A 20550-nucleotide genomic window follows, 5' to 3' on the forward strand; every position below is an offset into this window, starting at 1 on the left:
GTTTTTCTTTTCTGGAAGGTGACTTGAGGTCCACGCAGCTTGTCAAAGTTGGCCTGGAGTACAAAGAGGTGTGCTGTATTACCTCTCTAGTTGTTGGACATTGAATGTCTGCTTTAAGATTCATGAAAATTAAATATTGTATTGGCACCCCTTCAAGAGCCATGAACCCAAGCATTGCTCTGCAGCATGTATTTTGAACTTGAATTAGTGTTTTCCGGACTCCAAGTCCAGGAAATATACTTTTTCTCTTACGTAAATATCAGAGTTTTGTTAAAAAATAAGCCCAAGTACCAAGTCTCCTTTTCACATATGGTTCATCTTAAATGGGCCAGCTTGGTTGACTTGTAAACAGTGTCCCAGACTCGTTCACACTTGGTTAATTTAGCCAGGGTTCCTGTAAAGAGAAAGACTCTCTCTCTCTCTCTCTCTCTCTCTCTTTCTTTCTCTCTCTCTCTTTCTTTCTTCTCTCTCCCTCTCTCTCTCTATCTCCCTCTCTCTCTTTCTCTCTCTCTCTCTGTCTCTCCCTCTCTCTATCTCTCTCTCTCTCTCTCTCTTTCTTTCTTCTCTCTCTCTCTCTCTTTCTCTTTCTCTCTTTGTGCATGTATTGTGTGGCCACAATACATTCATTCAGAATCAGACCTCAATCATCAAAGCATTTCACTGACCGTAAGGGCCATTTATTTGTGCAAACTAAGTGAACCACCATACATGTGCACATACACATGCAAGCATGCACACGCTAGCACGCACGCACGCACGCGCACACACACACACACACACACACACACACACACACACACACACACACACACACACACACACACACACACACACACACACACACACACACACACACACACACACACACACACACACACACACACACACACACACACACACACACACACACACACACACACACACACACACACACACACACACACACACACACACACACACACACACACACACACACACACACACACACACACACTCAAAGAGAGAGGAAAAAGCCCAGACATATTGAGGTTCCGGAAACACAGGCAAAGTGAACCCACTACTGGACTTTCTCAAGCAAACAACTTCAGAGGGATATCATAGTTAGTTGGATGCAACTCCAAAAGACCAGCAGAATTATGTCATTATGTCAAGCACAGCACCTTGTATTTCACATGGCTGAATTGATCAGTATCATCAGATAAATCAGTGAAAGAAAAACAGATAGGCCCTAGGAGACTGATTTAAGTTAACCAGTAGTGTACATACAAACAACCACCTCATCTCATAATAGGGTGTTTCTCCTTGTAGAAGTTTGCCATAAATCTGTACATGTTCATGTTCAATGTTGGTACTGCATAACCCTTATAGTTTTATAGAATAGCATATATTCCGCTCTATCAGTTTAACCTTGATTTAGATCTATATCAAATATCACATGTGTTGCACTCACTAGACCACTGATCGGATTTATTCAACACCTGCTGTTGAACTTGCTGACACTCTGACCAAGCACAACCTTATCCCATGCTCTCATCAGGCCATTTCAGGGAATTCCATTGTTATGTTTGGCTAACTGGGGTTATTGTAAACCACTACCTTGTGATAATAACCTCTAAGCATGACTTCCTTTGACAGAATCTGATGGTGGCACGGTTGAGGAGACTGCACTGTGTCTGGCTATACCTTTGCGTGACAGTGCCTCCTTAGCAGAGGTAGATGTAACCAAACCCTTCCTAACACTGTTTATACTCAGTGAGCCATTTTGAAAAAAAATGCAAGGCCCCTTCCTCTGTTAGCTAACATGGAGGAATTGGTGATGTTTACTCTGTGTATACAGTAGTCAGCTTGAATAAGGCTTTCACGAATGCCGATCCTCTGAAAACTGATGGACTAGATTAGCCAATGCCTTAACAATGTTGGAACTCTTAGTTTTGGACAGTTTGACCAAAGCAAGGTTAATAAAACATAAATATTTATGTTAAAGTAGAGCTAGAATAACACAACGCTGTTCTTTGCCCTGGTATACCCAAACAGAGAAATGCTAGGCCAGAAGCTAAAATCTGCTCAGAGTATTCTGCAATTGTATAGATCTGTTCTGGCCATTAAGTTATGTCCTTTTGAGATCCTCTTTAAAGGTAGACTCTGGGATATGATGTCACGCCCAAGAAAACAGAGCAACTTTCATCAAAGATATTGTTGTGAACAAAAGCGAACCAGAGCGTCCACTCGTTCCACTGACCAACTCAAGATGGCAGAGCATCTCTAGACGCTGTCGGCCGCTCATTTTGCTATGATGTCATATCCCAAAGGAACAAGAAGCATTCCACATGTCTCTATGGGCTTCGTGTGTGTGTGTGTGTGTGTGTGTGTGTGTGTGTCCAGGATTGTTAAACATATCCTCAGAATTTATTTTCCAAATTGTCTCTCAAGGAAGGAGAGCCTTAGGCTAGTCACACACACATTCACGAGATTCCACAAATACTCATTACACAGTCTGAAGCTGTCTCACAGTCATGTGTTCCAGTCTAGGCATTGGCACATGACTTAAGCTAGCTTGAATAATTACCCTACTCATAGGCTTAAACTTTCACCGTCTTGGAAGCTAAGTCAAACTACGTACTGACCTGAGCGTAGTTTTGCTTAGAATCCCCAAATGCCCATTGTTGATCGGGTAAAGGCAAGCTGATCCTAGATCTGTGAATGAGAGCCACCGTGACCCAGCTTCCGCTCTGAAAGCTCTGTGGATGTCACATGGTTGAAGCGAAGTTTTGCCCCACGGAAGCGAGCTGACAGTAGCCGAGTTGCGAGATGCCCATTCGGAAACATATCGCTTGGGTAAGATCGATGCTTGAATAAACAGAAAACATGAAGGGGTAAGTTACATGTATACACCTTCATTGCATAATGTTCAGAGATGGCACACTGTAGGCATGCATGTGTATGATTATATGCGCAAAGTTGTGGTGAGGTTAGCCCCATCTGTAGTACTATTTTCAATTATCATCGGATGTTTATTGTTAACACAACACCCACATGATGACTAAACATGATACAAATAAGTAATCACATATCTAGCTATCGTGGGATGTGAACTTTCGGACATGCCTTACTGGCCATAAAGACATTCCAGAGAGCCTGATCTTTGACTGGTGCTGCTAGATAAGAGTTGTTTTGCATGGTTTCTTGTTCTTGTTTCCCACGCGCTTTATCTTGACCGCACAACTTGTACAACAGTTGCCATATAATTAGAATTTATTAGAGAAATGTGTCTAGAAAACTGAGATAAACTTTTCACCCATTGTCAAATAAGCCTAAGTAGGCTTTCAATAATATTTGTCTGCAATGCATGCTCTTTCAGCGTGTCTTATTCATGCACATGACTTCGTAGAGAAGTATCGAGGATTGACTACTGCAAACTGACTATACTGACTCTGTCTATCCTTTCTTCACACTTACAGTAACAGGTTGCTTTAAATAGGATTAGGTAAACCACCAGAGAAGCATTAGCCTACTATTGCCCAAATGAAGTGCCTGCTGATAGCCAGTGAGAGCGCCGAGGTTCTCTTCTATTGGACCGACCCAGAGTTCGAAGAGAACATCCAGGAGCAGTATGGGGCATCCCAAGAAGAGGGGGAGAGGGTAGGAGGTCATCTTCAACTTTATATAGGCCTATAGACAGCTAGTGGAAAGGAATTTTGTTGTTGCTCTTTTGTAGAAATACTTTTCTAATATATTCTCTCTCTCTCTCTCTCTCTCTCTCTCTGTCTTTCTCTCTCCCTTTCTCTCTCTTGCTTTCTCAGCCTCCTGCGTTTGAGGACAGCATCAACACTCTATTTGCTCCCATCATCATTTCTTGCATTACCATGGTTGACAGACTGGGAGACAGTTATACCTCCTTCAGCACAGAGAACAACCACACCTATGTACTACATCAGGTACAGCCTATCATTTGAAATTGCACCTGTGGTTATGGCCAAGCAAATGGCCATAAAGTAGTTTTGACCTTCTGTTAAGAGACGTTATGAAACAGGTCAGTCGCAGTAGTGCAGTACAAGTGAAAGTTTCTACAGTGCAGCTTCATTCATATCATGTGAGCCTGATCTAACCGTTTAGTTGTTAAGGACTCAGACCATGCTTTGTCTGACTGTACTGCTGACTGTACTACATAACTCTATGAGTCAGATATCATACCTTGGCCCAGTTCCTTTTCCATGTAGACCTTTCTCCTAGCCCTTAGGGTTAGGGTTAGGGTTAGGGTTAGGCTAACCCTTGGGTGGTCACAGATCTGAAAGTTATAAGCAACATAGACCTAAGAGGGCAAAAATGAGGCAACGGTTGAAACATTATCAGCCATTCTCACTTCTCAAGATAAAACTTCACTTTTTAACTTTCTGCATTAGTTTGATCTTTGAAATATATAATAAATATTCATATGATTGTCGATTGGACTCATTGATCAGTGCGTTCTCTCTCGATCCCAGTTTGAGGAGTGCCTGTACATCGCTGTCAATGGGGATGGAGAGGAGGGAGAGGACGATCTGAAGAGGAAGATTTATGTGATGAAGAAGATGATCGATGTCCTCTTCGGCATGGTCACACTTAGCAGCACCCTCCTCAGGAAAGAGTATGTGTGTGTGTGTGTGTGTGTGTGTGTGTGTGTGTGTGTGTGTGTGTGTGTGTGTGTGTGTGTGTGTGTGTGTGTGTGTGTGTGTGTGTGTGTGTGTGTGTACACTTTGTTCATAACAACATGTAACAAAATAACATGTTGTTTTATATGTGTGTATTTTGTCTGCATTGCCTTTTGGCAATTTTGGGATGAATAATGTTGATTCAATTAAAGAGGTTTATCAGGGCTGATGTAGTGGTATCATGTGTTCCCTCCTCAGGCTGCGTCCTCAGGACACAGAGCAGAGGACCAGGCAGTGGAAACAGCTGCAGAGCCTCCTGGAGACATACAGCCGTCTCCGAGAGCAAGACCAGAGCTTCCTAGTGGAGGTATGATGCATGATGGCTACCTACAATGGAGCATAGTCAACACTGTAGTAAACATTGAAGGGTGTATAATGCTTAATCTCTTTCTCTTTTCTCCTTCTCTCTTTCTCTTCACCTCCCCACACACACACACACACACACACACACACTCTCCCCTTTCTTTCTCTGTCCTTCCCCCTGCCTGTGCTCTCAGGCAGTGGAGAGGCTGATCCACCCCACCCTGTGTGAACAGTGTATAGAGTTCCTGGAGCGTCGTCTGGTTCAGCAGATCAACACTAGCGTGGAGAGGGCAGGAGAGGAGGTGCTGCACGCATTCATACTGGTGCACACCAAACTACTCGCCTTCTACTCCAGGTAAATACTACTACTACTACTACTACTACTACTACTACTACTACTACTCCTCCAGGTAAACACTACTACTACTACTACTACTACTACTACTACTACTCCTCCAGGTAAATACTACTACTACTACTACTACTACTACTACTACTACTACTACTACTACTACTACTACTCCTCCAGGTAAACACTACTACTACTACTACTACTACTACTACTACTACTACTACTACTACTACTACTCCTCCAGGTAAACACTACTACTACTACTACTACTACTACTACTACTCCAGGTAAACACTACTACTACTATTACTACTACTCCTCCAGGTAAACACTACTACTACTACTACTCCTCCAGGTAAACACTACTACTACTACTACTACTACTACTACTACTACTACTCCTCCAGGTAAACACTACTACTACTACTACTACTACACGCCTTCTACTCCAGGTAAATACTACTACTACTACTCGACCAGGTAAACACTACTACTACTACTAGCCTTCTAATCCAAGTAAACACTGCTACATGTACTACTACTAGCCTTCTACTACTGCTACCTTCTACTTAAGGTATACTGCTATGCCTCTAACCTTCCTCCCATCCTGTATCCTACCTCTATTCTAGAGCTAACCATGTGAAGTTGAAATAAACTTAATATCCTTATTATTGTCTTCCTTTCTATCTCTAGTCGGAATGCTAGCACCCTCACCACCTCTGACCTTTTGGCCCTCATCGTCATGGTGCAGAACCTGTATCCTAGCAACATCGACCCAGAGGACACAACCCCAGAGGTAGGTGCTTTGATGTTGAATCCCAAATCAACCCCCAGTCCTAGTCCCTACTTGACTGCATTGCTCATATAATGATCTCTGTTTGTCTGTGTCTGTTTCTGTTCCTGTGTCTGTGTAGGATGTTGAGAACACTTCAGGGCCTGACATCTTCTACACACCAGAGCCATCCCCTACAGACAGGGATTCAGGCAATACAGGTAGGTGTCTGCACCGTGCCTACATGAGCCAAACTGGGCCTTACTATGTCTGTTACTATGGTGGTGGTATTGTTCTTGTCTAGTTGTCACCCATTCTCTCTATGTGTGTGTGTGTGTGTGTCTAGACAGGCTGGAGGGAGAGAGTACTCCTGTGTTTGAGTTTGTGGATCCAGACATTCAGGTGAGCTACACTTCATTGGATACTTGTGTTGTGTGCTCAATTGTTGGTGTTACCTGCTGTTTAAGACTACACTACACCAAATGACAATAAGTGAATTAATCTCTCCAGATGGCAGAAGACAGCCTGAAGACCCTGGAGACCCCTCCTCCTGACCCAGCGACCCCGAGCAGAGTTTTCCTGGAGGTCACGCTCAAGGAGGGCCTGTATCCCATGATGCCTCACAGCATGTACTGCCTCCCACTGTGGCCTGGGATCACTCTGGTGCTGCTCACAAAGGTCTGTCACAGTGTAGACACTCACACACATGCACACACACACACACACAGGTCTCAGCAGATGTAGGGGCAGCTGCTGGAGACAGCCTTTGTTGTGGGGAGGGAGAGGAGGGAGGGGGAGAGAGCCCTGTCATGTCAGGGAGAGGTGGAGAGGCAGCTGTTGATGGGAAACATTCACTTTAGGCTCACACACACACACACACGGTAGATAAAGGCTGCATTGATGTCAACTTACAGCGTTACATAGAGTTATATCAGGTCAGACCAGAAGGGGGCAGGCTTTTATTGCATATGTGGGATGGAATCGTACATCATTAGAAAGCAAGGTTTTCAAATATTTTGTTGTTTGTGCCTTACATTGACATGTATAGAGTAACATGTATTTTTACCTAAATGGAAATATATTCTTTTGAAAATATTTATATAATATAATATATATTTGCTGTATCATTCTAACTAATACAATAACATGTGTTGTTGAAGTTTCACAGGTCCATCCCTATCACACTCGGATGTGTTCCCTCATGCTCCCCTCTCTCTCTCTCTCAGATTCCTAACAATACTGTGGCCACGTCAGTGTACATGTTCCTGGAGGCCTTTGCTAAGCTGGAAAAGCGTCTGAGTGAGGGCCAGGAGGGGTCTTCAGCCGTCAGGGGCCAGCAATCAATACACGACCTCCGCAGCAAATTGGACAAGTTCATCAGAGCCATGGGCACCAGCGATATACAGGTCTGTGTCTGTGTCTGAGTGTTTGTGACATTCCTAAACATGCATTAAAGTATGTTTTAATGTTTTCCTCAGGCATCCCAGTTGCAGAGTGGGTGGACTGACTTCAAGAGCCGGGCCTTCACTCGAGGAGGACCTGGCTTCAGCAGGGAGTGAGTGTTCTACCTGCTGCCCCCTACTGATGTGGGGGTTTAGATGCATCTTCATTTAGATGACAGATCATGATCAGAACCTTGAAATGCAGAGCAAATGACAGACCATGAAGGCAGTGTTCTCATCTAATTTCTTTATTTCCCTGGTCTCTGTCCTGTGTATCAGCCTGGTTCCCTGGTGTAAGAGTATGAAGACTCACCTGTGTGGGGTATACAGGCAGTGCTTCATCTCTGATAACACTGGAGCAGGGGCCAGTCGTCAGCGCCTCTCCCCCAGTCTACAGGAGCGAGCTATGACCATGGTGCAGTACGTAGAGGGTCTGATCAACACTCCTCACAACACCCAATATACAACATTTACTACTGTTAATTACTCTACCATAGGAACTACTGTATAGTTAAAATAGATGATATCATCTTAACAAATAGTAGTTAATATGGTGTAGTAATTAACACTAGAGTATCTAAGGATGCTTTCACATCTACCTCGTTTGATGCGTACTTACCAAACTTGTTGCTAATTATGATAGAACAGGGGTGATATGATTACATTTTCTGATTCTGGTAAGGAATCTGGCAGTTGCTACTTGCAGACTTCACATAGCTGCGTTGGAGGAGCCAGATAATAGAGCATTGCAGTAATCAAGTCTTAATGTTATAAAAGCGTGAATACATTTTTCGGCATCCTGAAGAGAAAGAGAATTTCTTATTTTTGCAATATTGCGTAGGTGGAAATGATCTATTCTGCACATGTTCTTGTGAGCGTCCAACGTAAAGTACGCATATACCTACATACATGCATACATACACAGGCTCAAATACTGTACATACATGCACATGCACAAACACACATACTCATGTATATATAGAGAAAACTAAATCATATCAGAATAATATAAATCCATATTTGTTTATTGAACAGAAAAAAACATGAGAATGTCGGCAGCAATAGTGAGCATCATTATCTTGATTAGCTAACTTTGCTTTGATGCCACTTCAAACTGAAAATAATTAAGGTAAAGGCACATTCTGAACGTATGGTTTTGGTGTAGTTTATCTCTTTTTTATAGCTTTGGAGGCCTTTCAGTAGGTTAGGAGGTCGTTTAAGATGATCAGTCTGAGCACAGCACAGAATCACTGATCTACAAACAATCTGTCCACATAGAACATCTTATCTCATATTCTCTCTCTCTCTCTCTCTCTCTCTCTCTCTCTCTCTCTCTTCCTCTTCCTCTTCCTCTTTGTCTCTCTCTCTTCCTCTTCCTCTTTGTCTCTCTATCTCTCTCTTTCTCTCTCTCAGGGAGAAGCTGATGGACTGGAAGGACTTCCTGTTGGTGAAGAGCAAGAGGAACATCACCATGGTGTCATATCCTGTTAGCTCAGTCACCCTGCCCCCCAACCCCCCCTCGGGCGCCATATTGGAGCTGATCTTTTAGAGACCTCAGATGACACACTTCCTCATTCTGCCTGGCCCTACTAAGACTGATTCATACTTCATCATGGACCAAATGTACTGTATAGTTCTCCTAGTGTTTAGTATGAGGTGGTTTACTCAAAGGAGGTGGGTAGATGCAGCAACTGACACAAGGTGAGGTGGTATATAGTAGATTAAAACATACAGGCACAACTCTTGTTCATTTCTCTATTTCTATTGATTTCAAATCTATACAAACATTGTAGTAAGTTTTGTCTATTAGACTGCCACAATGTCTTGGTATTAGCCTTAACCCAGCTGAAGTCACGTACCTGGAGGAGTTTCCGGGCCTGGTCCATTTCATCTATGTGGACCGAGCCGCTGGCCAAATGATCGCCCCGTCACTCAACTTCACGGACCGTGCTACTTCAGAGCTGGGGAAGGGGCCACTGGCACACTTCATCAAGGGCAAGGTCAGGCTCTACCATCTGCCCTGGGCAAAGCAGTCACTAGCATTACTCACTAGTTTGATGGAGGTTCTCATGTAAGAACATTGTTGAGCCATAGTTTGTTAGAAACTTCAGTGATACAGCTTTTGTCTTTACTTCTTTAAGAAGTCCATCTATCTCTATCTATTTATCAATAAATCCATCTATCCATCCTCCATAATCTGCCTGTAGGTGTGGAGTATGGTTAGCACATCTCGGCGCTACCTCCAGAAGGGCTATTCTACTGTGACACTGCGAGATGGAGATTACTTTTTCTGCTACTTTCTATGGTTCGAAAGCGAAACGGTAAGCTCCTCCACCCCACACATACACACACACACACACACACACACACACACACACACACACACATCCTGATAATACCATTGGAATGACCTGGGATGTATTGTAATTGTTTTTTTTACTTCAGGGCTACAAGCTGGAGGTGATGGACCTGCCCATCCTGCCAGATGACTCTGCCCCCATCGGAATGTTGGCCTGGGACTACTACAGGTAAAAGATTGGGACAAGGACCGTCACAGTGCCTTAACCACATCCATCAGTTATCAAGGGTGTCGTCAGTGAGGTCAAATGTTCAGAGCGTTTCAGATAGAAATGTAATGCATAGAACTGACAATTCTTTACCTCCCAATTCCCTACAACTCCATAAGACATTCATACTGTACATGTTCTACTTCACAATGCATTGGCATCTGTACGTTCTGTAACAGTCCACCCTCCTGAATAGGCCCCAGCAGCTTGGTAAAAAGGTATGTGTGTGTGTGTTATACAGTAAGCATTGCTGACCACAAAATATGCTTCCATCCCTCCACAGGAAGCTGCTGCGGTACTACAGTAAGAGCCACCAGGGAGAGGTGGTGAAGTGCTATGAGCTGCTGACTGTTCACCTGGGGGTCATCCCTACAGAATACATCCTCCAACACTGCAGCCAGCTGGCACGCAAACTGTGGGAGCCCTCCCGTATCCCCCTGCTGTAGACAGGCACACACACAGACACACACACACACACGCACACACACACAGACACACACAGACACACAGACGCACACACACACAGACGCACACACAGACGCACACACAGACACACACACAGACACACACACACACACACAGACGCACACACACACAGACGCACACACAGACACACACAGACACACACACACACACACACACACACACACACACACACACACACACACAGACAGACAGACACAGACAGGCCCATCTCTTTCCGTCATACCCCCACTGTAGAGACACTCATATTCTCCTGAGGGACCATGGCCAAGGTTCAAGCATCAATACCTTTCACATTTAAAGGTGACTGGATACAGACCAGAATCAAGACCCTTAATTACATCCCCTCCATTTACATGTGGATGTGTTTGCAGTCTTCTCTAATGTGATGCATCATGTTTTTTAATCTCCCTAGTGGGATTAAATGACCAAAAAGTGGTTAATCTTAAGCACTGATCATTAACATTTATGACTTTTATGCTTTCCTTTTAACACTCCCGCCTGATGCTCCTAAATGTATCAGTAATTATTACTTCTAATTATTACTTTATTACATTTTACTTTTCTTGGAGAAGTCAAACACATATCCTTGCACATTTCCATGTAGAATTTTGTATATTTTAAGAGAGTGTCATTTATTTATTACCAGTATGTACATTGTAGTTTCTCAAGGCATGATCAATAAGCTCAAAGGTCAATGACAGCTCCCTACTGATAAAATGCAAAAAAATCCTTGTTGATTTTGTTGCAATTGATCCTGACCTTCAGTTAGTGTTGTTAGATAAAAACATGTTTTTTTAAGTATATACATTTTGCATGTTTATATTGATTAAAGCACTTCCAATTGTCAAATGTCAATTGATTTCAAGCGTTACTCTCAAGCAATTTCATTCTCCATTAAATCCTTTTTTTAGTGACTACGGTATAATGATGAGGTCTTATCAAGACTTATCAATAAAGATATAAAAAAAATATTTTCTGTTTACGTGCTGGGAAGCTCGCTGATGCAGAGGAATGGTTATAGACCCATATAATGTTTAACAGAGTGAACAGCTGGTGAGAAGATGATGTTCAATGAGCTCAAATGAAAAAAGCTAAACTTAGCATTTCTTTAATAACATGCTAATTCGCCCCCGCATAATGGTTTTAATTTGCTCTCTCATGCCCTTATAAGCATTCAGTCCACACAGTTAAAGGTCAGTGTGTGTGTGTGACTACCAGAAGAGTCCTGAGGCTTTCTTCATTCCAGAAACCCACATGGAGTCTCATCTCAACAGTCAAAAGTGTCTCATCATGTGCCCTCTCCTTCATTTGCACTGATGTGAAAACATGGAGGAGGTGAATGTAATGTGGTAGATCCCAGTGCGGGTTTTTCACATCAGTGCAGGTAGAGGAAAGGAGATGAGAAGAGGAAACCGCCTCACACTATTGAGGTGCATCTATGGAGTTCACATTCTAACACATTACATCTATGGAGTTCACATTCTAACACATTACAAGGGCATTGTCTTACAAAGCGACGTCACACTAGAATGACCACCCCTGACGTAAGACAATGACTACAAGGGTTCATTGTCCTATCCTTCATGCAGCTCTTTGGCTTCATATACTATGGAGGAGATGAGTCTCTGTTGATGCTGAAGTAGTATGGGTTTAGGATTGTTTAGTAGTGGTGGTAGTAGCAGTAGTACTGTAGTAGTAATAGTAGTAGTAGTAGTAGAGATGGGTCCTTGTATCTGCAATGTTGAAATCCTGGGAGGAAAAATCTCTACCTTTTCTTCAAGGCTTTGCTTTGGGGAATGTACACTATACTATTTACACATTATCCAATACTTCATATCTACACAAGTGCATAGTAGCAAGGACCATGGGTCGATTTGTGCTTGGACACTGCCCTGCTCCCTCAGAGCGCCCCTGTGAGGTCTGTCACTGCTCCTGCAGCCACCAGCTCCCGGAGGAAGAGTTTCTCAGCACTGATGTCGTGGACCACCTGGGAAATAAATGTCAAGTTAATGAATATTGCAACATTTTTCATTGTTTCTGAAGTCCTGTTCTAGGACTCCACATGGTGTCCTCTCTGCTCAAGCACAGTACAACTCCACACCTGATTAAATCAACATGACCTTTTTACGACTGGACTGAAACAAAAGTCTGCACACTGTTGATATCCAGGACCAGGGTTGTATGGTGCCCGAGTTTAGAAGCTTCTCTGACCTGGGCCTTGATGGCGTCCATGCGTAGCGACTCGTAGTAATGTAACCTCGCCCCAGGGTCGTGCAGGTTGTAGCCAAACCCTGCCAGGCTCACCTGGTCACACAGCTGCAGGGCCATCACTACTGCACTGGCACCCAGAGTGGGCACCATCTAGAGAGAGAACAAAACATCAACATCCACCATCACCTCACCGCTGGCATCCAGAGTACTGTAGCCACCATACAGGGAAGAGAGGGGATTTATTCTATCAAAAGTTTCTTAAAGCTACTGTAAATGGGCCATCACTATTCCACTGGCATGTTTGACGGGTAGAGGAGGAGAGGGACAGAAAAGCTGAATCAGTGGAAAAAACACAATTCTAAAATCCACTGGATTTTTCTATGGTTCACCCAGTCCATCCAGTTGGTATTCCCTTAACAGGCGGAACCTTCAAGAGCATGCCCACCTGAGGGGGAATGTTTTGATCCGGACACACACTGATCGTCCTCTGCTGCTGTGTGTAGCTCTGGAGCATCAGACCGGTCTTGTGTATGATCTCTGGGTTCAGGATCCGGAAATTCTCTGGTCTCAGGGGAATATTCTCCACAACTTCCCTCCAGAACCACAGCTTAGACCACCAGGTCTACACAACAGAATACAGAAGAGGCAGCAGAGATGTGTCAGGCAATTTACCTATGAACCTATTATGGGGCCCTAAGCAAAAAATGTCAGGGCCCCACACTTATTTTCATAAATAATGGCAAATGGCAATAATAGAAACAAGACATCGTAGGAATAATAATGTAGGCCTACAATATAGACATTTAAATAAATAAATACAAATTATAGAATAAAATAATATAACCCTAGTGGTCGGGGGCCCTATGCGCAGTGTGTAGTCCATGTATAGGGAGAGACGGTAATAGGTCTGGAACCCTCAGGAGGTCCTCTGTTAGGGTAAAGCGTTACAATTAGAAATGCTATAGGAAGTTATGGCTGTTGTTTCTCTTTATGATTTTCTTGGTATGGATAGACAGTGTTTTTGAGTAAGTAAATACCGTTTTTCTCAATCGCTTAAACCACTTATATGAAACTGGAATTCACATTCCCACAGCAATAAAAATAACAATAGCAACATTTTGAGCAAAACAGTCATTTCTCATTGCTTTCACACGTAATGCAAATGTTAACACTTTACCTTAAGGTCACATTTGTAAAGGGTTTCTAAATGGCTTATAATTAGATAATAAATCACTTATAACCTCATATATAACTCATTAGTTTAGATTGTTCAATTGTTGCTTGCCAAATAGGGAGCTTGCAATCAGGAGCCAGTTATTAATGCTTAATAAATGCACTTATAAATGCTTTGAAAACTAACCCTGATGTGAAATCATGCAACATTATTTGTAATAGTTGCACAGTGGTTGCACAGTTGGGAAATTGTATTTGCTAGTTTTTACACCGGATTTGTTTAATCATGGGTGTAATCACTCTTAATTAATGTACTCTATCTATCTATGCCACAATCCTACAATTGCAACCATGACTGCCCTCATCAGATATGGTAGAAACTGAGACCCTCCACTTATTGATTAATTTCTGGTATGACTACTGTCCTCATTGGACAACAGTAATAGCAGACCAGTTTTCTCTTCATTGCTTTTCAATAGAAGCACCACAAAGTTTGTCCAAATATAACAATAGGGCAGTGCAGGTTCTCCAAACTTCTCTGGGTACACCTAATTGAGAACATTTTGAAAATTGAAACAATAATATATAATGATAATTGTCTAATACTTTAATAATTGAAAAGTATGTCTCTTTAGTCCAATGAGTGGTATATGTTGTCCAAATTGTACAATGGTAGAATGAAAGAGACATAATGCATAGGCAATGCTGTGCTCAGAATCATCACCTGAAGCAATGGTGGTCAAGGTCTGTAGGTTTGGGTTTAATGGCTGCTACTGGGACACAATGTAGAGGCCACTCTGTTTGTTACAGCATATAGGTTATTTGGTTACAGTTCAGCATGACTAGCATTTAAACTAGAGATGAGTAGCGATCTGTTCCTCCTCAACCATCCCATTCAAGGCAAGGACGCAGCCCAGCGTCTTTTCTCCCTCCGCCAGGACTCAGGCAGCGTGGCCTCCCTAGCCATTGAGTTCTGGACTCGCTGCCAAGAGTGGATGGAATGATGAGGCTCTCCAGAGCGTGTTTTGGCACGCTCTGAGCGATGCCATCAAGGATGAGTTGGCGTCCTGCAATGAGTCTCCAGATCTCAACCAGCTAATCCCTAGCCATACATTTGGACAACCGTCTCCGAGAGCGCCGCAGGGAGAGGACCACCAGGTCACAGCCACCATCCCGTTCCCATCAGTGACGCCCTGTTCTCCATCTCCGAGAGGTTACGAGCCCCGCCATGTCTACACGAGCCGTGCAGCATGTTCCTCTCTCTCACGTCCCCAACTCAATGCCACCCTTGTGTGGCGATCCCAGTCCCTGTCCCTCTCTGCCCTCATTGACTCTGGGGCAGATGATAGTTTCTTAGACCGGGAGGTAGCAAAACAGATGGGTATTGAGATTGAGCCCCTGGATTGTCCCCTGGAAGCCAAGGGCCTCAATGGGATGCTGCTCTCCCTCGTCGAGTACAAAACAGTTCCGGTAACACTTTTACTGTCAGGTAATCACCAAGAGATAATTAGTCTTCACATTCTTGACTGTCCCCACTTCCCTTTGGTGCTCGGTTTCCCCTGGTTACAAACCCATAACCCACAAATGGACTGGACCTCGGGTAAGGTTAGCTCCTGGGGCAATTTTTGTCCCAATCCCCTTTGGAACATAAATTGCACGTTCACGTCCTTCAATGCCTTCTGGAGAACAAATTATCTGTGAAGGAGTTTAATGTCCCCAGTGTGTCATTCCTGGGGTACGTTATCGCCCTGGGTCAAGTTCAGATAGATCCTGCCAAGGTGTCCGCTGTGGCAGAGTGGCCAACACCTTCCAGCCTCAAGCAGTTGCAGTATTTTCTTGGTTTTACTAATTTCTATCGCAGATTAATCCAGAACTACAGCTGCATTGTGGCCCCACTCACAGCCCTCACCTCCACCTCTACTCCCTTCCGATGGATGCCTGAGGCTGAGGCCGCTCTCAATGAGCTCAAGCGCCATTTCCTCTTTGCCCCGGTCCACATCCAACCCAATCCAGCCCTGCAGTTCATCATAGAGGTGGATGCCTCGGATACGGGGGTAGGTGCAGTTCTCTCTCAGTGGTCCTGTTCTGACAATAAACTCCATCCATGAGCTTTTTTCTCACACAAACTCTCTCCCCCTGAGAGGAATTATGACGTTGGCAACCGGGGGCTGCTTGCCATCAAGATGGCTCTAAAGGCATTGGTTGGAGGGAGCTGACCAGCCTTTCGTTGGTTGGACAGACCACAGGAACCTCATCTACCTTCAGTCTGCCACACGGTTGAACTCCCGCCAAGCTAGGTAGGCTCTATTCTTTGGCCAGTTCAATTTCACCCTGACTTACCGCCCTGGCTCCCGCAATGTCAAGCCTGACGTCCTGTCCCGGCTGTGCTCCGTAGAGGAGAGGACTACTGAGCCGGTTCCCATTCTACCACCCACCTGCTTTGTTGCCACCCTCACCTGGGAGGTTGAATCACAGGTCAGGCAAGCCCAGAGCCAACAACCCGACCCAGGTAACAGTCCCCCCAATTGTCTGTTTGTCCCTGACTCTGTCCGCTCCCAGGTTCTCCAGTGGGCTCATTCCACACGCCTCACCTGTTATCCTGGTATCAACCGGATGCTCGCCTTCCTTTGTCAACGGTTTTGGTGACCCTCCATGTATGCTGATGCCCGTTTATTCATCTCTGCCTGCACCATCTGTGCCCGGAACAAGACGTCCTCCAAACCACGCTCCGGCCTTCTCCACCCCTTGCCTGTCCCCAGGTCTCATATAGTCCTGGACTCCGTCACCGGTCTCCCTCCGTCAGATGGTAAGACTGCCATTCTCACAGTCATTGATCATTTCTCCAAAGCTGCCCATTTTGTCGCCTTGCCCAAACTTCCCTCTAGGGAGCTAGGGAGACTGCCGACCTCATGGTGGACCACGTTTTCCGCCTCCATGGCATCCCCTCTGACATCGTGTCCGACAGAGGCCCCCAGTTCATCTCCCAGGTCTGGAAGGCCTTCTGCAAGGCCCTGGGTGCCACTGTCAGTTTGTCCTCAGGTTACCATCCAATAGCCTATCGGAGTGGGCCAACCAGGAGATGGAGGCTGCTCTCCGTTGCCTCACATTCGCCTCCACCTGGAGTTCCCAGCTGTCTTGGGTGGAGTACGCCCATAACTCCCGCACCACGGCACCCATGTACTCCCCTCTTCTGGCTAAGGATCTGTCCCTCAAGGTGGAGTCCAAGAAGCTGGCTCCCCATTTTGTTGGTCCCTATGTGATTGAGTCTATCACCAACCCCTGTGCTGTCAGCCTGAAACTCCTTGTCTCCCTTTGTATTCACCCCACCTTCCATGTGTTCCAAATCAAGCCTGTCTCCTCCAGCCCTCTGTCCCCCCCAGCGCCTGTTCCTCCTCCTTCCCGGATAATAGACGACCACCCTGCCTACACTGTCTGGCGGCTGCTGGACCTGCGCCGCCGGGGTTGTGGATTCCAGTATTTGGTGGACTGGGAAGGTTACGGTCCCGAGGAGCGTTTGTGAAAGCCTGGCTTTATCCGAGACTTCCACCGGGCACACCCAACCGGTCCCAGATGTGTGCCAGGTGGTGCCCGTAGAGGGGGGGGGGGGGGGGGGGGTACTGTCACGCCCTCCACTTCTACCTAGCCAGTCTCTCTCAATCTCCCGTGTCTGCCTCTGTCTGTCTGTGTGTGTTTGTGTGTGGGTGTGGCTACAGGCTCCAGCCATCCAGTTCACCTCATCATCTCCACCTGCTCGATCTTCACACCTGTGGTTCATCAGCTCATCAACTTGCAGTATTTAAACCCCAGCTTCCCATCCACTCATTGCCAGATCGTTTGTCTTTTCACGTTAGTCTCGCTCTCGGCCACTTTGCAGTGCTTAGTGCTCTGTAGATTCTCTTTGTGTAAGTATTTGTCTAACTGCACTTTCTCTGTGCTACAGGACCACTTCCCGAAGCCTACCTGCTCGCCTGCCTATCCTACCTATCTACCTGTCCTGCCTGCCCTGCCTGTCCTGCCTACCTGCCCAGTCTGCCTGTCTAAGAGGGGTCTATAGAGGTAGAGGGGTCCATAGAGGTAGAGGGGTCCATAGAGGTAGAGGGATCCATAGAGGTAGAGAGGTCCATAGAAGTAGAGGGATCCATAGAGGTAGAGGGGCCCGTAAAGGTAGAGGGGTCCGTAGAGGTAGAGGGGTCATAGAGGAAGAGGGGTTCAGATGTGTGGGGGTGGAGTAGCTCAAAGGGGAATACAGAGAACTAATGTTTCAGATGAAATTCAGGCCACAATTATTGACCATGTTGTCAATCATGGCCTTTCCATGAGAGAGGCAGGGCAGCGGGTCCATCCCAATCTCACTAGATCAACTGTAAAATACAGCCTTTTGTTTCTGCATATTCATGCTCTTGAGTGACATTCTTTCTGCATTGGTCATCTTTGGTAAAATAATTGTAGGAACAAAGAATACAGCCATGCTGTGATAAGATGTTTACTTGCCTTTTATGGTACATACTGTAATTATAGTAGAAATGGCACAGACATATAAAAGAGGGTTAACCATGTTAGGGTATATTGATAGTTGTAGTTAGTATTTATTGGGCCATGTAATGATTGATTGAAATAACTTTTCATTAGCTAACAAGTTGTATGTTTTGATGCAGGTAGTTGATTTTGTGTCATATATTTAATGTTTTGAGAGTCTTAGTGCATTTAGCTAATTACATTTGTCATTTTGGCCAATGTGTTTCAGTTTTGGCCTGTGTGTTAATTGTTTTGAAAAAGTGAATTCTGTTTGGACAAATGTGCTCAAGCAATAGAGAAAAACTGTAAAACCTGATTCTTTTATACACGTGTCCTGTCTTTGTGTCCTGCGCTTGGGTTCCTTAGCTCTGACCTTAACAGTTATAGTTAATACTGTATTTAGTGTGTCATCATGAAATGAATGGTGGTTTTCACTTTTCATTAGATGACTGAGGATACTGTTTTGAGAGTAATAATGCATTTTGCAAAAGAAATGTGGTGTTTTGGTAAATATGTTATATGTTCAGGGGAACGTGTTAACTGTTTGGAAAAGTTGAATACTGGTTCAAGAAATGTGCTCAAGCAATCGCTAAAAACTGCTCCGATTTTTTTATACAGTTTTTCTCACCAGAGGCTGTTTGGAGATGACGGAGGTGAGCCAGTCCAAGTCTAAGCTCTTGAAGACCACCAGAGTGACCAGGGAGGTGTCTTTGTAGTCTCTGGGGGAGTGGGGGGCTCCCTCTGGGTACATCAGACGGATGGTGGTCCTGGAGCCAGTGTCTCTCTCAAATCCTGACACTGGTGCGTTGTTCATCCTTAGAGGAAAGCAGTGAAGACAAGACATATCATAAGGAAGTGAGATAGGAGGTGAACATCTAATAATTCATTTCTAATAATCTTTAATGTTTATATACTGAAGAGCATAATTTTAAACTTAATAGAGCAACGTATTGTAACATATTACCACTGTTAATACACATTTTTTTGGGTGAAACATGAAACGCCTGACAGGATTTGTTTACAGATGGCAATCACATGTTACTTACTGCTTTAAAATCCATACATTTTTAAAAGGCTTGACATAGATTTAACTCGCTTACCTGATGATGACGTCATACTGATCGATGTGAGACCCAAGATGGCTCCCATGGAGCACCCCTCCACTGCCCACTACCACACAACGCCTGCAGCTCCCCTGCCGCCCTAGGGAGGGAGGCATCCCGGGGTGGGGGAGGGAGCCCAGGGCCAAGGTCACCCTCTCCTCACTGCCCTGGAAACCTAGAGGAGGAGGGAGCTCCCAGGGTCTGTCTACCTGCTGGAGGAAGACTGGGATGTCCAGCAGACCTGTGGAGCAGGGAAGGGAGCTCACGTGATCCAGAGACCAGCCAGGCTGACAGGGGCGGGAGAGGAGTGTGGCAGACTGGTTTAGTAAGACCTGGCGGACAGGGGTAGAGAAAGAGTGGGGCATGTGAGAGAGAGAGACGGGAGGGAGTGGGAGAGATGTGTAATGCCTAGCCTATATCACCTGCCATGTTCACAACGGGTAGAGAGAGCAGTTTACACATACACGCGCACACACACACACACACACACACACACACACACACACACACACACACAGTGTGTTCAGTACCAAGTCTCCTGCTTGGCTGTCATTGGTAGCTGTGGGCATGTCGGAGGGTAAGAAAGCAGGGATCAGTATTGCTGAGTAGCAACCCACCAGCAGCACCAGATTCAGGGCCAGGTTCTTAGTCCTGGAAGAGAGAGAGAACACATCTCAGGTTTCATAGACAATTCACAGCAAATATGATCTGTTTTCAGGCAACCTGGTTTCCAGTTTTTACAGTTTAGACTTATCCTTTATTAAACTGGGATAGACTTAATAGGAATCTCAATTGTTGACATGTAATCACAACACGCACGCATGCTCTGTGCCGTACCTGCAGAGGAGCTGATCCTTGGCCTCTGGCTTCCTGTGATTGACAGGTTCTGTGAACTCAGCCTCAGGTAGCAGAGGGGAGCTGCTGTCCTCTGTGTCCAT

The 20550-nt window shown here is 45.0% G+C and overlaps 2 protein-coding genes across 3 annotated transcripts; one reads left to right on the plus strand and one right to left on the minus strand.

Moving 5' to 3' along the window:
- The first annotated feature begins 2745 nt into the window (after positions 1-2745).
- Positions 2746-10888, plus strand: hps1 (HPS1 biogenesis of lysosomal organelles complex 3 subunit 1). Of its 2 annotated transcripts, XM_083694479.1 has the most exons (18): positions 2746-2873; positions 3459-3639; positions 3801-3935; positions 4482-4624; positions 4887-4995; positions 5186-5346; positions 6037-6139; positions 6258-6336; positions 6462-6517; positions 6626-6793; positions 7342-7521; positions 7594-7670; positions 7837-7977; positions 8971-9035; positions 9412-9557; positions 9765-9878; positions 10003-10085; positions 10408-10888. In XM_083694479.1, exons 2-18 carry the CDS (start codon positions 3523-3525, stop codon positions 10568-10570), a joined length of 2040 nt encoding a protein of 679 aa, XP_083550605.1. In that variant the 5' UTR covers positions 2746-2873; positions 3459-3522; the 3' UTR covers positions 10571-10888. The 2 variants fall into 2 exon arrangements, 1 of the variants encoding a protein (XP_083550605.1); XR_014554895.1 differs by lacking the exon at positions 10408-10888 and having other exon boundaries at positions 7837-7972.
- Positions 10889-12510: 1622 nt separating this feature from the next.
- st3gal7 (ST3 beta-galactoside alpha-2,3-sialyltransferase 7) lies at positions 12511-20550 on the minus strand (the record flags this gene model as incomplete). Its single annotated transcript, XM_083694592.1, has 7 exons — positions 12511-12597; positions 12822-12971; positions 13306-13443; positions 19138-19324; positions 19610-19944; positions 20143-20263; positions 20450-20550. The coding sequence occupies 7 exons, from the start codon at positions 20548-20550 to the stop codon at positions 12511-12513; spliced, it is 1119 nt and encodes a 372-aa protein (XP_083550718.1).

Source organism: Argentina silus (genome assembly GCF_951799395.1).
Source record: "Argentina silus genome assembly, chromosome: X".
NCBI lineage: Eukaryota > Metazoa > Chordata > Actinopteri > Argentiniformes > Argentinidae > Argentina > Argentina silus.

Coding starts and splice junctions, on each gene's coding strand:
- hps1 (XM_083694479.1), top strand. CDS start 3,523: ATGAAGTGCCTGCTGATAGCCAGTGAGAGCGCCGAGGTTCTCTTCTAT. Junction 4,625..4,886: donor AGCACCCTCCTCAGGAAAGA/GTATGTGTGTGT, acceptor TTCCCTCCTCAG/GCTGCGTCCTCAGGACACAG. Junction 9,558..9,764: donor CACACTTCATCAAGGGCAAG/GTCAGGCTCTAC, acceptor ATCTGCCTGTAG/GTGTGGAGTATGGTTAGCAC.